General features: G+C 41.0%; 6 protein-coding genes across 6 annotated transcripts; 2 read left to right on the top strand and 4 right to left on the bottom strand.

The window, feature by feature from the left end:
- Window positions 1–3,943: 3,943 nt before the first annotated feature.
- F5Y00DRAFT_210319 (uncharacterized protein) lies at window positions 3,944–5,369 on the bottom strand. Its single transcript, XM_048005500.1, has 2 exons — window positions 4,826–5,369; window positions 3,944–4,677 (listed from the first exon to the last, which is right to left on the bottom strand). The coding sequence occupies exons 1-2, from the start codon at window positions 4,888–4,890 to the stop codon at window positions 4,221–4,223; spliced, it is 522 nt and encodes a 173-aa protein (XP_047860098.1). The 5' UTR covers window positions 4,891–5,369; the 3' UTR covers window positions 3,944–4,220.
- Window positions 5,370–5,802: 433 nt separating this feature from the next.
- Window positions 5,803–7,308, bottom strand: F5Y00DRAFT_210336 (fatty acid hydroxylase superfamily-domain-containing protein). The gene is made up of 2 exons (XM_048005501.1): window positions 6,446–7,308; window positions 5,803–6,391 (listed from the first exon to the last, which is right to left on the bottom strand). Exons 1-2 carry the CDS (start codon window positions 7,125–7,127, stop codon window positions 5,958–5,960), a joined length of 1,116 nt encoding a protein of 371 aa, XP_047860099.1. The 5' UTR covers window positions 7,128–7,308; the 3' UTR covers window positions 5,803–5,957.
- A 1,072-nt stretch (window positions 7,309–8,380) lies between these two features.
- Window positions 8,381–9,901, top strand: F5Y00DRAFT_210351 (translationally-controlled tumor protein). Its single transcript, XM_048005502.1, has 5 exons — window positions 8,381–8,488; window positions 8,576–8,693; window positions 8,768–8,905; window positions 8,961–9,120; window positions 9,196–9,901. Exons 1-5 carry the CDS (start codon window positions 8,474–8,476, stop codon window positions 9,278–9,280), a joined length of 516 nt encoding a protein of 171 aa, XP_047860100.1. The 5' UTR covers window positions 8,381–8,473; the 3' UTR covers window positions 9,281–9,901.
- On the bottom strand, window positions 9,623–10,863 carry F5Y00DRAFT_266844 (uncharacterized protein; the record flags this gene model as incomplete). Its single annotated transcript, XM_048011990.1, has 2 exons — window positions 9,623–10,696; window positions 10,756–10,863. The coding sequence occupies 2 exons, from the start codon at window positions 10,861–10,863 to the stop codon at window positions 9,623–9,625; spliced, it is 1,182 nt and encodes a 393-aa protein (XP_047860101.1).
- A 344-nt stretch (window positions 10,864–11,207) lies between these two features.
- Window positions 11,208–12,931, top strand: F5Y00DRAFT_249374 (Mis12 protein-domain-containing protein). Its single transcript, XM_048009580.1, has 2 exons — window positions 11,208–11,430; window positions 11,545–12,931. The coding sequence occupies exons 1-2, from the start codon at window positions 11,368–11,370 to the stop codon at window positions 12,688–12,690; spliced, it is 1,209 nt and encodes a 402-aa protein (XP_047860102.1). The 5' UTR covers window positions 11,208–11,367; the 3' UTR covers window positions 12,691–12,931.
- On the bottom strand, window positions 12,932–15,855 carry F5Y00DRAFT_249376 (uncharacterized protein). The gene has a single exon (XM_048009581.1). The coding sequence runs from the start codon at window positions 15,739–15,741 to the stop codon at window positions 13,045–13,047; it is 2,697 nt and encodes an 898-aa protein (XP_047860103.1). The 5' UTR covers window positions 15,742–15,855; the 3' UTR covers window positions 12,932–13,044.
- Window positions 15,856–19,194: the final 3,339 nt, after the last annotated feature.

The raw sequence follows: 19,194 nt of genomic DNA on the forward strand, positions 1-19,194 counted from the left end.
AGGCGACTTGCTAATTTAAACCAACTGCGACATTGAAGTTATCTGCACCGAAAACGCATACGCGTCACACTTTACGCGAAATGTCTACATCTTGGCGGCAAATGCAAGAATTATGCTGCAACGTATTAACAGGGAGCATAAAGGGCGCATAAAATGAATAATTACGGCGACTCCGTCTTTTGGTATAAGATGCTACGCTGTTCCTAGATGACAGCTGTGGCTTGCATTATGGCTTCTGCCAACAAGCTGAAATCGCGGAGTTTTATCCATGAAAAGCAAAAGTTCTGCAGGACTAGACAACAAGCATCAGGAGATCTCTGGCATTCTTCCCCAGGGCATACCCAGGTGCGGCCAGCTAGGCCGCTATATCTTACCAATGAAACATCACGATCCGCAATGGCGCATTTCAGCTCCGCGTATTGTACAAGGCTGGCCGGCGTGCATACATACACTTACACTTGGGATGAGCCACTTCGCTAAGTTAGCGTCCCAAGTTGCCGGGCCAGCGGCATGATGTGTACAATGTCAACTGGCGCATCCTTGTCAGCAAAGATTCTGACGCCAGCGTTATAGACTTCACGGGTATCACTATCGGCGATTACTCCCGTAGGTACTTTATCGATACTACATACCAGATCGCTCGTCACTAGGACGACGCTATTATCCGAACCATGTCTCATTTTCATCAATTCTATATTATTTCGCGACTCTTGGACCGCACGTTTGATCTACGAAGATATTTCAGCTTAGCAATAGGGCAATAGGGGGTGAAACCCGATGCCTTGGTAAAAAAGCAACTGGCTCCTCCATCATGATTCATCATTGCAGATGATTCTGTAACCTTATCCCCGTCTTCCCGCCCCGCGGAAAACAGACCAAAGTAATCTAAGTCCTCACCGCATCGTAATAGTCCCGGCCGCCCGGGACTAAACGTTAATATGTCTGCGAACATTACTTCTTTCGGATATAACTATAAGGCGGAGCATAACAGTATGGCTTTAGCCCAGGACCATTAGTCAAGAGGCGCGCTTTTTGTCAGGCATCATGCAGGCCCCATCCATCGTCACCAACTCCTCAAGGTCGGCTTTAACCGCAGCCTATAGTCTGACATATATCCCTTCTAGCTGAAAGATAGTCCTGGTTTCAACCCACTTTATGTATTGGGCTTCGCGAAGACTTACGAAGGATTACTTAGTTGTTGCTGAATCAGGGTCTTCCACACTCGGCCCAGACCCGTACCAAAGCAATAGTCACAGAACGACGTGTCCATGTATTGAGCAGAGATTACTTGGTCGGAATTTTTGACCTCCAGCTCTGCCCGAAGGATTCGTCTTTCCGTGCCGGTCCAGCAGCTGAATCATCCTGCTCCAACAAGAGATGCTACTTCAGTGGTTATACCGTTCATACATTTACGCAAGTACCCATCCATTAACTTACTCATGCCCTTCACTTCGTATTTCATCCGTCTAAAGCTTTACTTGTGTAGTATTGTAGGTTCTTCAAATAATATTTCATATGATGAGTTACTAATAATAACTCGCCAGCTGGCCCTTCGTGTGTGCCCCTTTCCCTAGATCTAGGCAGCCGTAGTCTTGTGGGTAGAAAAATCACTCGCTCTTAGTTCAGCGAAGACAAACCCCTCAAGGAGCAAGGTCGAGAGCTGCTAGGCTGTTATCTAGCATTTCTATTCCTACGTAATAAAGTTTTAGGATTTTCGTCGGCAAGCCCTAGACACGCGTAGTCAATATAACACCTGAAGCACCATGGGCGAAATGCGGTGGTTCAAATTTACAAATGCAGTCTTTAACTTTGAGTTTTACGTTTCTCCTATATTCTTTGTTACATGATATTACGGGCACCCGTCTTACTGAGATGAAATGCAATGACATTCCCACTGCCAAGCCCATTCCTGTTGTCTTGTGAAAGCCTCACCAAAGGCATTTAGCTAGTTGATTCAATTTAGAGATTCTTACTTTTCTCACAGCAAGACATAATATTCATTCTAGTGTATATAACTCGGATCCTAGAAGTATAATTCCCATCATAGCACAGTATATATGCAAGTATAACCCGCCGTGATTTCCCAGAGATAATATATACCTAGACAACTCCCCCTTCGATCCCGAGGGCATCCCAAGCTGTTGCCAACCTTACCTCTCAATAGACCCCTAAAATAGCAACAAGAAGTATCCCATTGCTACGTTGTCATGCACGATCAAATTTCTGGTAACTTCTTTACGATAATTATGTTCTACTATGAAACCACTTTTAAGGGAGGGGAACTAGGTTGCTTTTAGGTAGAGCGCTTTAAAGGGATTACGAGGTTCAATACCATACTCGGAAAGGTAACTCTAAAATATTATATAAGAGGTCACCCCCGGGCATCATAAGAACTGAAGGGTTCCACTGCATCATACTTTTTGTAATATAAAAAGATTCTTCCGGTAAGAAATGCATGTCGATTAGGCTCATGGAAGTGCTTTCTATGTGATACAACTTTAACGTTATTTGAATAAGCTTAAACCACAATATTCGAGATTTCATTTGTATGAAATCTCGAAATCTACGGTCTAAGTTTCCTAAGATAAAAAAAATTAACTATCGGCAAAATTGTTGTCTTTTAAGGCCACATTTTGCCAATATGGTAGGTACCTTATAAGGGCCCTCAAAATATGCAAAACCTGTTTATAGCTTATTTGTAATATGTAATTTCCTTATAACAAAATATTCTCTGCAAATGGTTGGAAAGACTTATATAGCATGACCTATCCACCTTGAGTCTTGTTTACTACTTCGGTTGAAACGCAGTACTTAGAGGGAACAGAGACGCAACCACCTACGCACCTACTATTCGCATCGTGGGGCCTAGGAGGAAAGGAGAAAGGGGGGAAATGAGGGACGTGGCTTGGAGCTTCCTCCTATTGGCTCGGCCTTGATCAAAGGCTACATGTATATTAAAGGCAAAGAAAATGCGTAACACATTTATTATATGTAGGTACCTAGGTTCCTAAATCCAGGTGCCTACCCGGTATTATAAGAACTTTAACTCAGTTTCCTAAGCATAGGTAGTCTTATTTACTTACACTCACAACTACCTACTTAACCCACCAGCGAGTAAAACTCCCAAGATATTTTAGGTGCACTGAATCATCAATTATTCGATAATTTTATATGCATCTTGAGAATTTATAAGCTTATTTTCTCATTTTAACCCGTGTTACCTACGCCAAAGTTTGAGACGGGTCGGGCAGGCAGCAAAAACAACAAGTAATTATTGTATATACTTTTTAATGAATCTATGATATACTGGCACCGCTGGTATACAAGCCTGAAGGCATAAGGATAGCTGAATAACTATGGAAGGAGACGATGGAAGAATTTGCATTCGTTGATGTAGCAAATATAATCGACAGCTTAGGCTCAAAATAATTACCTAATTACCTACACCATTCAAGGGCTTCCCACATTCTTATTATCACTCGAGACTTCATGCATTTCGTTGCTCGAGCTGGAGCGTGAATTCTTCACTACAACGAGCGCTGATGACATGAACCTTCTACGTTCTTCCATCAGTGTTGTAGTTAACACTTTTACTACAAGGTTATAGTAACTGAGGTAACTATGTACAAACTTATGGGAAGTACTTGAGGCAAGCATACTAGTCATTTATACGGGTAAACCAAAGACTAACTAATATTTAGATAAACAATGGGATTATAACCTTTTGAAATTTAATCCCTCGTGTGGTAATCATGAATAGCAACACTGTCTGAGAAATAGACATCGACGGCCTGTCATTTAACAGAAGCTTCCCGGACATATTGAATCTCTTATGCGGCCATTATCTGGCATCAAGATAAATGGGTAGTTAGATGATTGAACGAACTGAATATCCCATGTGAAGAGAGGCGTCGAAAGTAGCGGAACCACGTACAGAGCCAACATAATAGATAACTATTAGAATCAAGCAACAACGAATTATGAAATTTAATCACCTTTTGCCCCCTTCAATGCGGACTCTACCTAGCACGCCCCTTAATACAAAATATCTTCCAATCCTGCCCATGGCCCGAACTCTCCAACATACCGTGATCTAACAAGACAGCCGACAACACACCACCAACATAACACTCCAACACCCGAACGACATACACACGACATATTACAATCTAAGGGGTTAACATCCATTCCCCCAAGCCCCAAAAAAAAACCCTCACCCCTCAAACATTTTTCTTCTTCTTACCCCCCGGGCCCCGCGGCCCCCCCAACGCCCCGAACGCCCCGAGCACCGTAAACCAACGGACCACATTCAGCGCCAAACTCACACCCACCCCGCCCCACAACATATCGTTCCACTCGGCCGTATTCCAGAACAATTCCGCGCCGACGCCCCTATAGCACGCCCAAATATGCCCGTAATCCGCGAGCGCCACCACGACCAGATACCCGCGGGCGACGGAAGCGTGCGGCGTCCAGGAGCAGACTACGGCTAGGCCCGCTAGGAGCAGGTACACGTTGACGAGCTGCAGGAGCAGGACTAGCGCTTGAGGGGGGATAACAGGCTCAACAGGCTCAGGCTCGGAGACGGAGACGACGGGGAGGGGGAGGGGGAAGTTGGGAGCCTGCGCGGCGAAGAAGGCGGTTGGGTCGCGGAGGGCGACGATGTAGGCCCATATGCTGTGGGTTAAGGTATTAATTAATTGTTAATAAAGTCCAATCCAATCCCTCGTTTGTCTAATTAATTGACTTATTTATATGACGTGGATGGATATCATATATATATGCCAGCTTATTATTATAAAAACTACCTAGGCACGGCACTCACAGAAGAACAGGCTCGACGACGCCGAACACAACGAGCGGGAACGCGGGTAAGCAGCTTTTCGTCATGGTTTTGGTAATTTTACGATTCCGAACACAATTGATCTTAAGAGAGAACACCTTAAAAAAGAAGAAATAACGAACAGCTTTAGTTATGTAGGGTAACGATTCGAGTTATATACTATTGCTGTCCCTAGCTACAAGTGGCTGTGTTTGCTGTATGTATGAATGAACTAGGCGCATCGTAATTCAATTAAACGCCTTCCTACCCCGAGAAATCGCTATGCATATACTAATATCATATCAAACGATTACAATAGGTAGGAGGGAGATATCTGCTGTATTATGCCAATGTTTATATGTTGGCAAGACATAAGCAAGGCCTAGGTTAATGTAGTATAATGCCCAGTGAGGATAAAAATCTGACTGGTCTTTAATTTAATCTAGTTAATGAGATGAGAAGAAAATGAGAAGATTATGCTTTGAGACCAATGCTATTATGCAATTAAATACTTGTAATTGCTTAGCCCTATGTAGATGCTAACATCCAAGTCACGGAGGAAGCTCACGAAGGATCGTATCCCTTAGGCACTAAATAAAACCCCAATAATTGAAAAAAATGAAATAAAAATAGTAATTAGATCGTGAACTCAAGATGATTGTAGCGACCGAGTGTGAGTGGTATTAAGATTAAATATGGAAAGCTGTAGCAGCGGCTGTCTACAGTCGCAGTGCCACGCATCCTGATTTTGCCAGCATCATCCAAACGCCAACGCCTTTGCTCATCACATCCGCACCACCTAAATTGGCTCTTCATTTCCCGCATTAATCGTGCCTGTTAATGCGTATAGCCTGGTGTAACATTCAAACACATACATAATTTGAACGTTGCAAACAGTAGGTACGGCGTCGAAACACGACCCGACCCGACCCCTAAAAAACAACTGTCGAGTCACGGTGCTAACGACTCAAGCAAACGCCCTTCCCATGCTCCCCGAGTGTATACACATCTCTCATGCCACTTCAACCGATTCGATCCAGAATGCCTTGTCACGCCTCGGAAGATAAAAAGTAACGAACGTCCCTAGGATAATACAACGAATGTGTGCACCAAAGCGGTGCGCGTGACAAGGCATTTACTGAGCCTTTGCAGATGCCTTTTTGGCTTCCGCCTCTACGAACTCTTGGGCCTTGGCCCTCGATCGTTCGTATTTCAACGTCGTGTCACCGTGCCACATGGTACCTAAAAACCTATCCCAGAAAGTAAAGAATGGCTGGGCAAAGTTTGTCTTGATGCCCCAGCTCTGGTGGTGAATATCGTGGTAAGCGGCGTTGTTCGAAGTGATGTGCTGAAGCGGGTCCCAGGGCAAGGCATATCCGCAGTGGTCGTCGACGGTCTTGATCGAAGACATGACCCAAAAAAATATTCCCTGCCTGGGCGTCATAAGCGCGAGCTTATACGCAAGACCTGCGCCGGCCGTGTCGAGAAGGAACCCCTCGAATGGGTGGTTGTACAAAGCTCCGTAGGCGTAAGGAACGTAGAGTCGGTGGTGCCTCGAGTGGAACGTAGCTAGAAGATTGTTAGTCGATATTGTCTACCAAAAAAGGAAAAGGGGATACGAACTGTAGAGCCACTTATTTTGGTGCATCAATCGGTGAAGGAAGTACTGCCAAGTATCTAAGGCGGTGACGGCGACGAAGAGCTGGAACCCCGGAATGATAGCCCAGTAGATAGCCTTGGCGACTAAGAGCTCCCAAGTGGCGAAAGCGGGTACCAGAGCTCCGTCTGGTCCGGCAAGCTCGGAGGTGAGGAAAGGGTAGTGACCGCCAGCGAGAGCGCCAGCAAGGAACGGATGAGATACAGCCATATTCTTAGAGATTGTAGCAGCATTGATTCCTAGGACACCGAGCACGGTTGGAAGAGCTCTCTGCGCTAGACGGACTCTCGTCGCCCAGACGGCAACATCGTAATCCTCCATACCCGTATATTGCGGCGGTTCAGTCTGGTCCAGGAAAAAGGCCATGAAGCCTTGAATAACCTGTTGGAAGAGAACATCGCGAAGGACCTCGAATCGCGAGGCCTTATTCCGCGCCGCAATCTCGGCGGGAGTGTGCAGGCGGTATTGCGGGAAAAGGTCTAGGGTGTCAATTATGTGGAAGAAGATGGAGACAACCCAGTACGCGATGGTGGGCGCGAGGAGGGACAGGTAGAAGTCGGGCAGCCATGGTATTAAGTCTGGCGCTACGACAAGTTCGTAAGAGGGAAGCGGTGGGAGGTCCGTGTTGGACGTTATATTAGTAGCCATGACGGGGAGGGCCAGGGCGCGGGAAATGGTATTTTGTATAATCGAGTATAATCGAGGGACTTAGCAGAAAAGAAGTGAGATGAATAAAGTTGTACCGTTGTACGATGGTTGAGAGATCACCAATTTACGGATTACTAGTACGTGTGGCGGGACGTGGTTTAAAAAAGGATCGTCGCAAAGAAGTAAGGAGTGTAAGTAGTTAGGAGGTAGTAGGTAAGATTACTTGAAAAGCTGTAGGGAGTTGAATTAATTTAGGGAGTCCCAACTCTGAGGATTATGAATAAGATAAAGTTTTGGCTTTTTGGGCGCGTTGGAGGCGCAAATGTAAATTAGCTCTTTCAGCGGCTTTCAGTGGTCCGTTATCATTCCATTGTCAGTGCATGAGTGCATGTCAGCATGTATATACAGCGGGTCCCCCTTTTTATCAATTTTATCAATCTCGGCTTGCCTAACCGTGCAGGTCCGAGATCACCTGTTTTTCCCCGACTGCCGTTAACCTGCCTTGTACCTATCGTACCTAATGTAAGTCGGGAATGACGCATAAGGCATCTACCTAATTGGACTTTTACGGGGAATCAAATCAGACGAGCTGACGGGTTCGAAGAGAAGCCATTGTCGTATGAATTATGTCTATGTCTATTCGAAGCTTATCTACCTCTCATAAAATCAAGCTACCTGTAGCTCACGCATTCAGGCATTGTGCATTCTGCATGTTGAGCATTAGTGGTAGTGGCAAAGTGGATTCGCTTCAGATCAATACATCATGTAATCCGTACTCGAGGTCATTCCTTATTTGGGTGATAAACATTCGGGTTTTGCCTCTGTACATGTAAATGTACATGTATGGAATATTTCGGGTAATACAAACACCTCGGAAATCCGATCTAGACGATTATGTATTCGAGCATTTGGTCCTGCGGGTCCGTCCGACACACCGAGATGTGATGTGGATGGAAATAAATCTCTCATCAGGAATATATACCTGATAAATGAATATCGTAGGGCTGTATTTATATACTGGCTACATTATGTAATGTCTACCCATTTACCCGATGTACTTGGGTACCTGAGATTCAAAAGGAAAAAGAAATACGGAGCAAAAAATTCTAGATCTAATCGACACGCTAAAATAGGTTTAGCGCGTCCGCCCCTCCATTGAAAACTCCCACTTTCGTCCTGCCCAAAATTTTGAGGGTCTCCGCCAGGAAAATCTGCCCCTCATTACTTGTCGCAAAAGCCGTCTTTTTCCTCCTCTACTTAACAACCTTCCATCGTTCATCCTTCGACGATCACATCTTCTTCTCCCTGTCTATCCTTCATCAGATTCTTCTACACCTACCGCCAACATGCTTATTTTCAGGGTATGTTACAACTTGTCGTGTGTTGTATATTAGAGAGATATTAGAGAGACTCTCCGCGAACATGTACTGACAACCTTGTTTATATAGGACGCCCTCACTGACAGCAAGGATGAGCTCCTCTCCGACTCCTTCAAGCTGAAGGAGGTTGATGGAGTCGCCTACGAAGCTGACTGTGCCATGATTGAAATCGGCGCCGTCGAAGTCGGTATGCTAGCTTTATAAATTTTCTTGGGCTATGCTGGCCCGCGAGTTGGGCTGTCCACTAACGGATCTGAACAGACACTGGCGCCAACGCCTCTGCCGAGGAGGGTGATGAGGGTGTTGATGACTCTGCCCAGAAGGTCAACAACATCATCCACTCCTTCCGTCTCCAGCCTACCAGCTTCGACAAGTCCTCGTATCTTTCGTACCTAAAGGGTAAGATAAGCCCTTCCTTGCTGGGATCCCGATGTCGACTAAACATTATGTATAGGTTACATGAAGAAGCTTGCCAAGCACATCAAGGACAAGGGTGCTTCCGACGAGGAGGTCAAGGATTTCCAGACTAAGGCTCAGGCCTTTGCAAAGAAGATTGTCAGCAACTTCAAGGACTACGAGTTCTACACTGGTGAGAGCATGGATGTTGACGGAATGTGAGTTCTTACCGTGCCCCATAGCTTTGGGCTTTTCCCAAGTAAACGGACTGCGTACTGATGCTCGGATCATAGGGTTGTCCTGCTCAACTACCGTGAGGATGGTGTTACACCCTATGTCACCGTCTGGAAGCACGGTCTGGAAGAGATGAAGGTTTAAGAGCCTACCGAATGATTGTGGCTGAACCTATTAACGAATACCATACACGAATCAACCCAGACGACCTGACGCTTCTTTTCTATGTCTATAAAACCCCCGATTTAGGCATATCATATAGATTCGTTCTTTTACGAATGCTAGCCGGTGCATTGCGCAGCCGAAGCCTAATTTATTGACGAATTGTCAACGTTCTACCCGTGACCGCACGGCTCCCGGAGCTATACTATTTCGTGACCTTGATGTCTGATTCAATCTTCATCTTACTGTACCCCGAGCGCTAGTCAATGATGCAAACTTCCTTAGTAGTAGACGTGGACACCAGGTTGCTTACTTCCGTATTAGTTAAAATTTCGGTCTCGAAGCCATCGGTACAGGGGGTGGAACACTTTCGCTACCGGCCCCGGATAGTTGAGGTTTCTTAGCCGGCGGTGGGGGAGGAGGCTTCTTCTTTCCTAAGACCCCTGAAATCTGCCCCATTGATGATGTCGTTGTTCCTTGCCCATTAGCCTCTACAGCACCATATCGTTGATTTAGCTCATTTGCTGTTTTTAACCCCGATGCGACTTGATCCCCATGCCTCTGATGGAAGTTGTACGCTGTTCCAGCCGCGGCTTTGGCATCTGCAAATGATACGGATGAGGGATCTTTCCTGAAACTCGCTGCTGTCTTTAACGCTGCCTGTTTCTCTGCCCACGTAGTGCCCTGCGCTGGTGCGGTTGTGGACTCTTGTTGAGTATTGCTGGTGCCGAGGCGAGAGAAGCGGCTTTGTAGCTCGTTTAATTGTCCGTTAGATGGCTTTGTTGATAGTCCCCCTGTAGATGGCGCCGTAGTTGGTGATCGAGCAGGAGGTAACGGAGGGGTAGGACTTCCCGCCTTTCCTCCGATTCCTAAGCCCGGGACTGAAATCCCAGCCGCTCCTAATCGATTGATAGCTCCTTGGTTTAGATAATTTGAGGATTGGTTGTGTCCCGTCGAGACGGGGCTTTGTGTTTGGACTGGAGACGCGTTTCCGCTACGCGGTGGGAGCCGAGGGGGCAGTGAGGGTGGTCCGCTCGGTTTAACGTGTGAAGAGGGAGGCAGGATCGGATCTCGTTTATCCGGGCTGCCTCTTCTCACGGGCGGAGGAGGGAGATTTGCTGTTGACAATCCCGTGGTATCGACTCTGTAAGGCCTGGGTTCTACTGTAGGCTCTTCTACCTGCTGGTGGTGGTGCTGTTGCTGGACGCCGTATGTGTGCCCGGAATGTACGGAAGAAACGGGACTTTCAGACCTGGATTCAGTCGCGTTCCCGCTAACTCCGGTACGCTTAGGGGGAGGACCAAAAGAGGATGGATCACGCAACGAGGATATCGGGGTGGTGCTACGATCGGAAGAAGAATGGGAAGACGGTTTATCTCCCCGCCCAACAAGGCCTTTCTGATGGGTATGTTAGCACGTGTTAGGGAGTATATTCAAGGAGATAGATGAGGTCTTACGACTTGATCCTTAAGTGATGTCCCTTCTTTCTCAGGATGCCAACCATTCTTGACAATACCTATACCTTTATCCTTCCAACCCGTACCTTTATCCTTCCAACCCGACATCGACATCTTGGCTTATTATTGTTACATATGTACTTTGTAAGTTTGTCGGTAAATAATTGTAGCAGGTAATTATCATAACCTCGATATTTTTTTTTTAATTACACAATTCGTAATCGTATAAAAGAATTGTAATTGTATGTTGTCAGGTTGTACGATGTACTGATGTAGCTAGGTAGGTAGCTCTAGGTACATAGGTACATGTATTCTAGTAGCTGCTAGAGGGTCCAGAATAGGTATGACGTATGCCCCATATGCTTGCTGAGCCACACGAGCTGAGCGCCTCATCCGAATTTAAAGGGGACCTCCAATTGTCAATCGGATCTCCCCCCTGTATTTCCACCCCACCACCACCAACCAAACCAAATATTGACTTTCATTAACACTTTTAGGACTTTAGTCGCGTCGCGTGTCGTTAATTGGCGAACTTCAATCTTTAGCGCATTCAAATTCAAACGACAGCGACGAAAAAAAAAAGAGGACAATGATACCTAAAATGCGCCGACCATGACGACGTCTACCAATTCCGATGCCGAGCTTTTGACAGAGCACTTCGGATATCCCCCTATTGTCAGTATTTCACCTTGGCGCATGTTTAAATAAATAAATATCTAGTCTACCCTAGGTATCTTACATACTTGATGATGGAAAATGTATATTAACTTGAACAACCCCTACTTCCAGAGTCTCATCGACGATATAATCAACAGCGTAAACGTCCTAGCCGAGCGCGCCCTCAACAGCGTCGAGCAAGGCCTTCTAAACGCTCCCCCCGCAACCATCGGCTTCAAACCCCCCAAGTCGTCCCGCAGCCGCGATGCGCAAAAACAACAACAGCAGCCGCAGCAAGACCCGGCCGAAGCCGCAAAGACGGAAATCGAGTCCGGCACGCATCAACTAGAAACCCTACTGTGCGCCAGCATCGACCGCAACTTCGACAAATTCGAGATCTACGTCCTGCGCAACATCCTCACCGTCCGCCCCCCCGACGTACGCTCCTGGATCCGCCTCTCGCACTACGACGGCCTAGATTTCACCACCACCACCACCACCTCCTCCTCGAACGCAAATCTAAATCTAAACCCGTCGCCCACCCTCGACAGCATAAACCACCTCCGCCGCAAACTGCGCGAGAGCATGCGTCTCAACGCCCTGCTGACCGCCGAGCGCGCGCGCAACGAGAAGCTCCTCGGCGAACTGCACGACCTCGTCGGGATATCCCCCGCGCACGTCAAGAGCGAAAAGACGTCCCCGCAGCAGCCCCCGGCGCCGCAGACTAGTAAAAACAGCCCCTTCGCGTTCCTGCACCGCAAAGGCTCCCTCACCGCCGGCGGCTCCGAAGCCCCCCTCAGCACCACAACCGCCTTCACCCTCTCGCAGATGCAAGCCCTGCGCGCGCTGTCCACTTCCCTGCGCACCATCACCCCGGACCTAGTGCCTTCTACTACTACTGCTTCCTCCGCCGCCGAGGCCATGGATGTCGATGACCACCACGACGGGGACAAAGATAAAGATAAAGAGAAAGAGCGCAAGAGCTGGCGGCGCGAGCGTCTCGAGTACGTCGAGGGTGCTACGAGGCGGTACTTGGAGACTGTCGAGGGGCTGGAGCTGGGGCGGCACGGGGAGGTGCGCGATGGGGAGTGGCAGGGTGCGGGCCGTGGGTTAGCTAGGGATGAGGTTGGGGGGTTAGAAGGGGTGATTACGCTGTTAGGAGGAGGAGAAGAGCAAGAAGAAGAAGAAAGGGAACGGCAGGGAGGGGACTCCTCTGGCACGGCGCGGAGATCGGCGTCTTCGTCGAGGGACGATCGGATGGACATGGACGAGTCATGAACGATGAAAGGAGCCTTGCATGTTGTTGCGTTTTTTGTATACACGCCAACGACTGCTGCTACTGCTACCACCGCTGCTGTTTAGGTATCTACGCTCAAACAAGTGTCCAAGGAAAGGAGTCCGGAGTTCTGAGGTCTTAGGTAGTCACGCAGTCTGATGGGAAGGAATTATTTTGAACTCGTCATTTTATTTATTTAACTATTTATAACATGTGCTACAAGGTGTTCAACAAACAACCAAGTCCACACGCCATTGCCCCGGGATCTATCATGCGTAAGCCATTTGCACGTAATATTTACCCTATGTACACTCTACCTATACAGGCTGCCCGCCAGGTTAAGTCTCATCGCCAATCTAGAAAGAAGCACGAGCAGCAGCAGCATCTCCCCCCTCAAGGAGACCGTTCGAAGAAGCCAGTTGCCAGAACTGATGGCCCCAGAACCGAGCACTCTCTACTTCGTCGGAGGCATGGTGCGACTCTTCAAACAGCCTCTTGGTATTAGCCACCATGTCGCGCGCGTCGTCGACGTGGCCGTCGCGGAGCAGCGAAAGTAGTAGCTCTACCTGTGTAGGTAGGATGAGAGTGACGCCGGCAGCGCTGAGCCTGTAGTAGTAGTCAAGGGCCTTGAAGGGCTGGCCGGCTAGTGCGTAGCCCTTGATGATGCGGTCGTATAAGATATTGTCTTCCACGTTATCGGAGTTAAGCACGCGGCGGCGCTGCAATAGCGAGTCGACAGAGTCTAGGTCTGGGGGTCTGCGCGAGAAGTAATGTTCCACCAGCATCGTATAGATGTGTGGCGAGAGCTCGTGGCCGTGGCCCCATAGGTGAGCTAGCACGGCCTTGACGGCATTGCTGGCCCGGTTGCTATTGCTGGCCTGGTTGGCATGGTCGCTAACCTGGAGGAGGTGATAAATTATCTTGCCGTACGTCTGCAGGTTCGGTTCCAGTCCGACCGCTTTCATGTGACCGAGCACGCTTGTCACCGTCTCTGTTTGTTCGTCGATGTTATCCGGGTCTATCGTCTTAAACGCCCCGTCGAGCACTATTGTAAATGTCGCTTCGTCCGCGGACACGCCGGCATCCTGCATCATAGCAAATATTCGCTGCACATCATCCACCCTTCCATCCCGTACGAAGCGGCGTAACAGAGTATTGTATGTGAAGACATCAGGTTTGATACCTTGCCGACTCGCCCAAACCAGGAGACTTTCGGCAGCGGAGACTTGATTCTGACGTATTAGACCAGCGAGGGCAGCATTGACAGGCTCTATAGTCGGTTTGACAGCTGTAGTATTCTCGTCTTTCGAGCTACTATTCCACAATCCCGCCATCTCCTCCAGGGCTCTTATTCCGCTCTCGGCATCGCCAGATTCAATGAGGCCGGCTATACGAGTGGTCCATAGCCTCGTATCTAGTTTCATCCCAGAACCCGCAATTTTTGCCCACACATTCTTGACGCCGTTGACGTTGCGGGCCTTCTTGCAACCGTCGAGCATGCTATTCCACGTTTTCATCGTCGGTCTAAGCCCGATTTTGCGCAGAGTATTCAACGCGGCGATGGCGTGATCAGGCTGGTTCAAGGCCATTCGAGTAAGAATGAAAGAGTCAAAAAGATCGGGGTACTTTCGAAGCTCAGCAACCTTTTCCAAAGGAATATCTTTTTCAGACCCTACAACCCTTTGCCAGATCCTATCTACCTCCCTAGCGTTCCGAGTTAGCCACGCGCGGTTGAGAGCACTTCCTAAGTAACTCGGATTGATTCCACCGTGATTGGCCGAATATGAGGGTTTATTGGATTCTGCGTGTCCAATAGACGTCGCCATCGATTCAAGTCTATCTTTTAGCTGTGCCTTGATGTCGGGCCACCGTGCCATAACATAATCTTCAATCGCTGGGAAGGTGTTTGAGATTTCCTTCTGCAAGGCTTCGTCTCGGTAATTCACAAATGAGATGAGATAGGCTATTTTGGAGACAAAACGAGTAGCACTTCGTCTGACATCAAGATTGCTTCGTTGGGGATCGAGCAACAAAGCATATGTGGCAATGGCTAAGACGGCCACAGGAGCACCGAGATGTTTAGGGGGATATTGTGGGAATATACTACTCAAAGCCGCAGGAAAGTTTCCCTGACCTGAAAACTTCTTCAGAGAGAATGTATCGAGTCTCGGGAACCAGAACCCATCCGTCAACTCATCATCAGGCGTCACGGATGTGGGTTTAAGTAGAGAGAGAACTTTCCAGGATTCGACAAGATCCGCGAGCATAGCATCGCGGATGACAAGTCCACCTTCGATTGTGGCAGGGTCCTGCTCCTCAGTAGAGGGATCTATCTCTATGATTTTCTGGACTAATTCTCCCACGAGTATGGCCCATCGCTGAGGCTTCATATCGCCAATATCTGTGTAAACTCGGAAAATGTCGGCAACTGTTGGTAGCTCAGGTGAACGTATCGACTCCTTCTTAGCAGCAACGACTTTTTCCATCAGTCTCGACACTACCCTAGTGAAAACCTTAGGTACGGTTACATCTGGTTCTTGAAGTAACGGGTATATCTCTGATTTGAGGTAGGCATATGCATCTGCCTCGGGCTCGTCCTTTTCGACCATGAGCTCCAGCTTGCAAATAGCATGGACGAGAGCCAGGTCCAAATTGGGATTTGTTTGTTGTGATTCAGCTGGTGCATCTTTGTCTGTAGTTTGCTTTTGGACGATTTGTTGGAACAAGGCGTCTACCCGAGCTGAGTCGCCAACTCGGACTTTTCTGAATTTATTCGGAGACCATTGTATGTTGGAAGTGCTCTTGTGGTCATTTTGCACAAATCTCCGAACTTTGTCCAGTCCTGAAGTATCGGTTGTTGCACCGTCTGCAGGGAGAGGCGCATTGGAAATTGGAGTCGTTGAAGCGATCGTCGTTGGGTCATCGCTTCGCGGGGTGGCCGTGGTCGAAAATCGCGATGCGTGGGTTTGCCATTTCCCTGCTCGTGAGCTTGCGCCGCCCGAACTTGCTGCTAAGTGGCGACACAGCAAGCAGGTAGATTTAGAGCCCTTCATAACACGTGGGGGATAACATGTGGAGGGCGAGATAGGTGTTGCGAGATGGCAGAATCTATATAAACAGCCCGGAGTTGTAAGCGACAAATACTTGGTAGTGAAGAAAATGACGGATAACGGTGTCTTATCAATGGAGCAATTGCTGCTCCGGATTGGATCGGAGGTTAATAGGGTCTCAATGCCGACTTAAACCTTGGGCTAGGTATTCCGTATTGTACACCTTATTACCCCACTACCGTTGGTAGCCTTACCAAGTTCAGGTAGCTACCATGCTCACCAGCCAGGGCAAGTTGCAGCTCGCAAGGGTAAGAGCAAGTAACAATGGAATAATGTAATTAACTACTTCTAAAATATACACTAAAAGCCTTTTTAAAAGGCGGCATAATTCTTAAATTTATTAATAAATCTTTTATCTTATTATATTAATATTATATAACTTACTTTTTAAATTATATATAATTTATTTCGTTTTTTAATTTAATTATAATTTATTTATTATATATTATTATTAAAATATTATTAACTTTTAATATATTAATTATTTTATTATATTAAAATTTTATTTTAATTTTACGGTTATATTATTAATATAAAATTTAAAAATCTTTTTAATTATATTTAACTTTTTAATATTTTATTAAAAAATAAACTTTAATTATTAATTAAAATTTATTATTTTAATTATAATTTATTAATTTTACTTATTATTTTTTAAATATTTAATAATAAATAATTTTTATATAATATAATTTATATCATTTATTATATAATTTTTAAAAACGTATAAATTAATAATAAAAATTATAATATTTTAAATATAATTAAACCGTTTTTATTTTTATTAATTAAAAAAAATTTACGTTTTATTTTATAAAATTTTATAATTTTAATTAAAATTTATTATTTTTATTATTTAAATTATAAAAAAAATAAAAATATATTTATTTTTTTTTATTTATATTTAATTTTAATATTTATTTATAAAAAAGCTATATTTTATTATTTTTTATTTTAATTATTAAAAATTTTTTAAAAAACTTTTAAAATTATAAAAAATATTACGTTTTTATATTATTAATTATAAATTTATTAATAATTTAAGATTTTATATTTTTTTCGCATATAATTTTAAACGTATATTATGTTTTTTTACGGGTTAAATTAATGTTTTTAAACGTAATTATATTTTCTTTAATATAATTAAAACTTTTATTAAATATAATAATATATTAAAATTTTTTTATTTATATAAAAATATATTTATATATTTTTATTTTTATAATAATATTTATTTTTATAAAAATTATTATATTTTTTAAAATTTAAATATTATTATTTTTATTTTTAAATTTAATTTAAATAAAAATAATTATTTACATTTAATTTATTATATTTTAAACCCTTTAAAGAAATTTATTAATTTTAATATAAAAATTTATTTATTATATTATAATATATTTATTTTATTTATTTATTATTTTATTAAATTCTTTTTTATACAATTTAATTAATCTTTATTTATTTATTATATTATTATATTTTTTATAAATAATAATAATAAATTTAAATATTTTATCTTTATTTATAATATAAATAAAAATAAAATTATAAATAAAATACATATTTATATATTATTTTTTTAATTAATTATTAAAATAATAAATATATAAATTAAATAAATTATTAATAAAAAATATAATTATAATAATTTTAAATTTATTAAAATTAAAAAGTTTAAAATTATTATTATTAAAAATTTAAATTTAAATAACATTATTAATAATATTAACAAAAATAATAATAATATTTTTAATATTAATAAATTTAATTTTAATAATATTAATATTAACATTAATAATTATTTTTATTTAATTTAAATAAATTAAATAAAACACTTTAATAATAACATTAAATTTAAAAATTATAATTTTAATTTACACTTTTTACATAACCCTTTTTAATAATCTCTTAAATAATTTAAAACCTTTTCGTAAAAAATCTTAATCTTTATTAATAAATAAAAATATTAATAAAAAACTTTATTATTTACATTTACAATTAAAATTTAAACAATTTATTTTTATTAAAAATATTACCTTTTTATAAAATCTTATCTCCATTTTAAAACAATTATTATTTAAATAAAACAATTAATTTAAAAATAAATTTAAAATTAAAATTATTTATAATTATATTTTAAATTTAAAAAAAAATAATATTCTTTTTAATTAATTATTAAAATACAAATTTAAATAACTTTATATTATTATTATATTATAAATTAAAATATATTTAAAATATATTTAACGTATATATTAAAAATTAAAATTTATATTAAATAATTACTTTTTTTATTATAAAAACCATATATTATAAATTAATTTTATCTTTTACATTTAATATATTAAATCTTTATTTTTATTAAACATTTTTAAATTAATTTACTTTATTTAAACTATTTTTTTTTATTTTTATATTTTTATTATACTTTATAAATTTATATAATAAAAAATTATTAATTAAATTATTAATATTTTTTTAATAATATATTTAATAAAAAAAATAAAAAAATATTATTATTTTTATTATTTTTACTATCTTTTATTTTAATTAATTTATTAATATTATTTTAAAAAGTTTATAAAATTTAAAAAATCTTTAAAACTTAAAAAACTTATAAAACTTAAAAAACTTATAAAGTTTAAAAAACTTTTAAGGTTTAAAAAACTTACGTAACAATTTAAGCCTTTACGTTTTATTTTATACATTTAATTTATTTATATAAACTTTTTTTTAAAGTTTAAAATAAATAATAATTAAAAAATATTAATAATTCCTTTTTATATACTTTATTTATTAAAAATTAATTAAATAATTTATATAAAAATAATAATTAAAATAAAAAAATCCTTTTTTTTTATATTAAATTTATATTTAATATAAATAATAAAATGATTTTAAAATTTATTAATAATTTATTTTATATAATAAATATATTAATTATTTTTTAATTTTATTTTATTATTTTTATATATTTATATATAACACTTTATAATAAATTTATTAAACATTAAAAAAATATAAAATAAATAAACTTTTTTTTTAAAATATTTTTAACATAATAAATTAAGTTAAAATTAAAATAAAATTAAAACTTAATAAATTTACCATATTTAAAAAATAATGTAATTATATTTAAATTTAAAATAAATAAAATTTAATTTAATATTTTATAAACTTATTTTAAAAAAATATAATTAATTATTTATATTTAAATTAAAAATAAAAAATTATAATTAAATAATAAATTTTTAAATTTATATATTAATTTTTAATATATATTTAATAAATATTATATTATTTTTTATATAAATAATTTATTTTTAAATATTTTTTATTAAATTTATAAATAAAATATTATAATTTTCTTTTTTTAAATTTTATTTAATATTT

The sequence above is a fragment of the Daldinia vernicosa genome (genome assembly GCF_022497035.1).
Source record: "Daldinia vernicosa strain CBS 139.73 unplaced genomic scaffold F5Y00scaffold_82, whole genome shotgun sequence".
NCBI lineage: Eukaryota > Fungi > Ascomycota > Sordariomycetes > Xylariales > Hypoxylaceae > Daldinia > Daldinia vernicosa.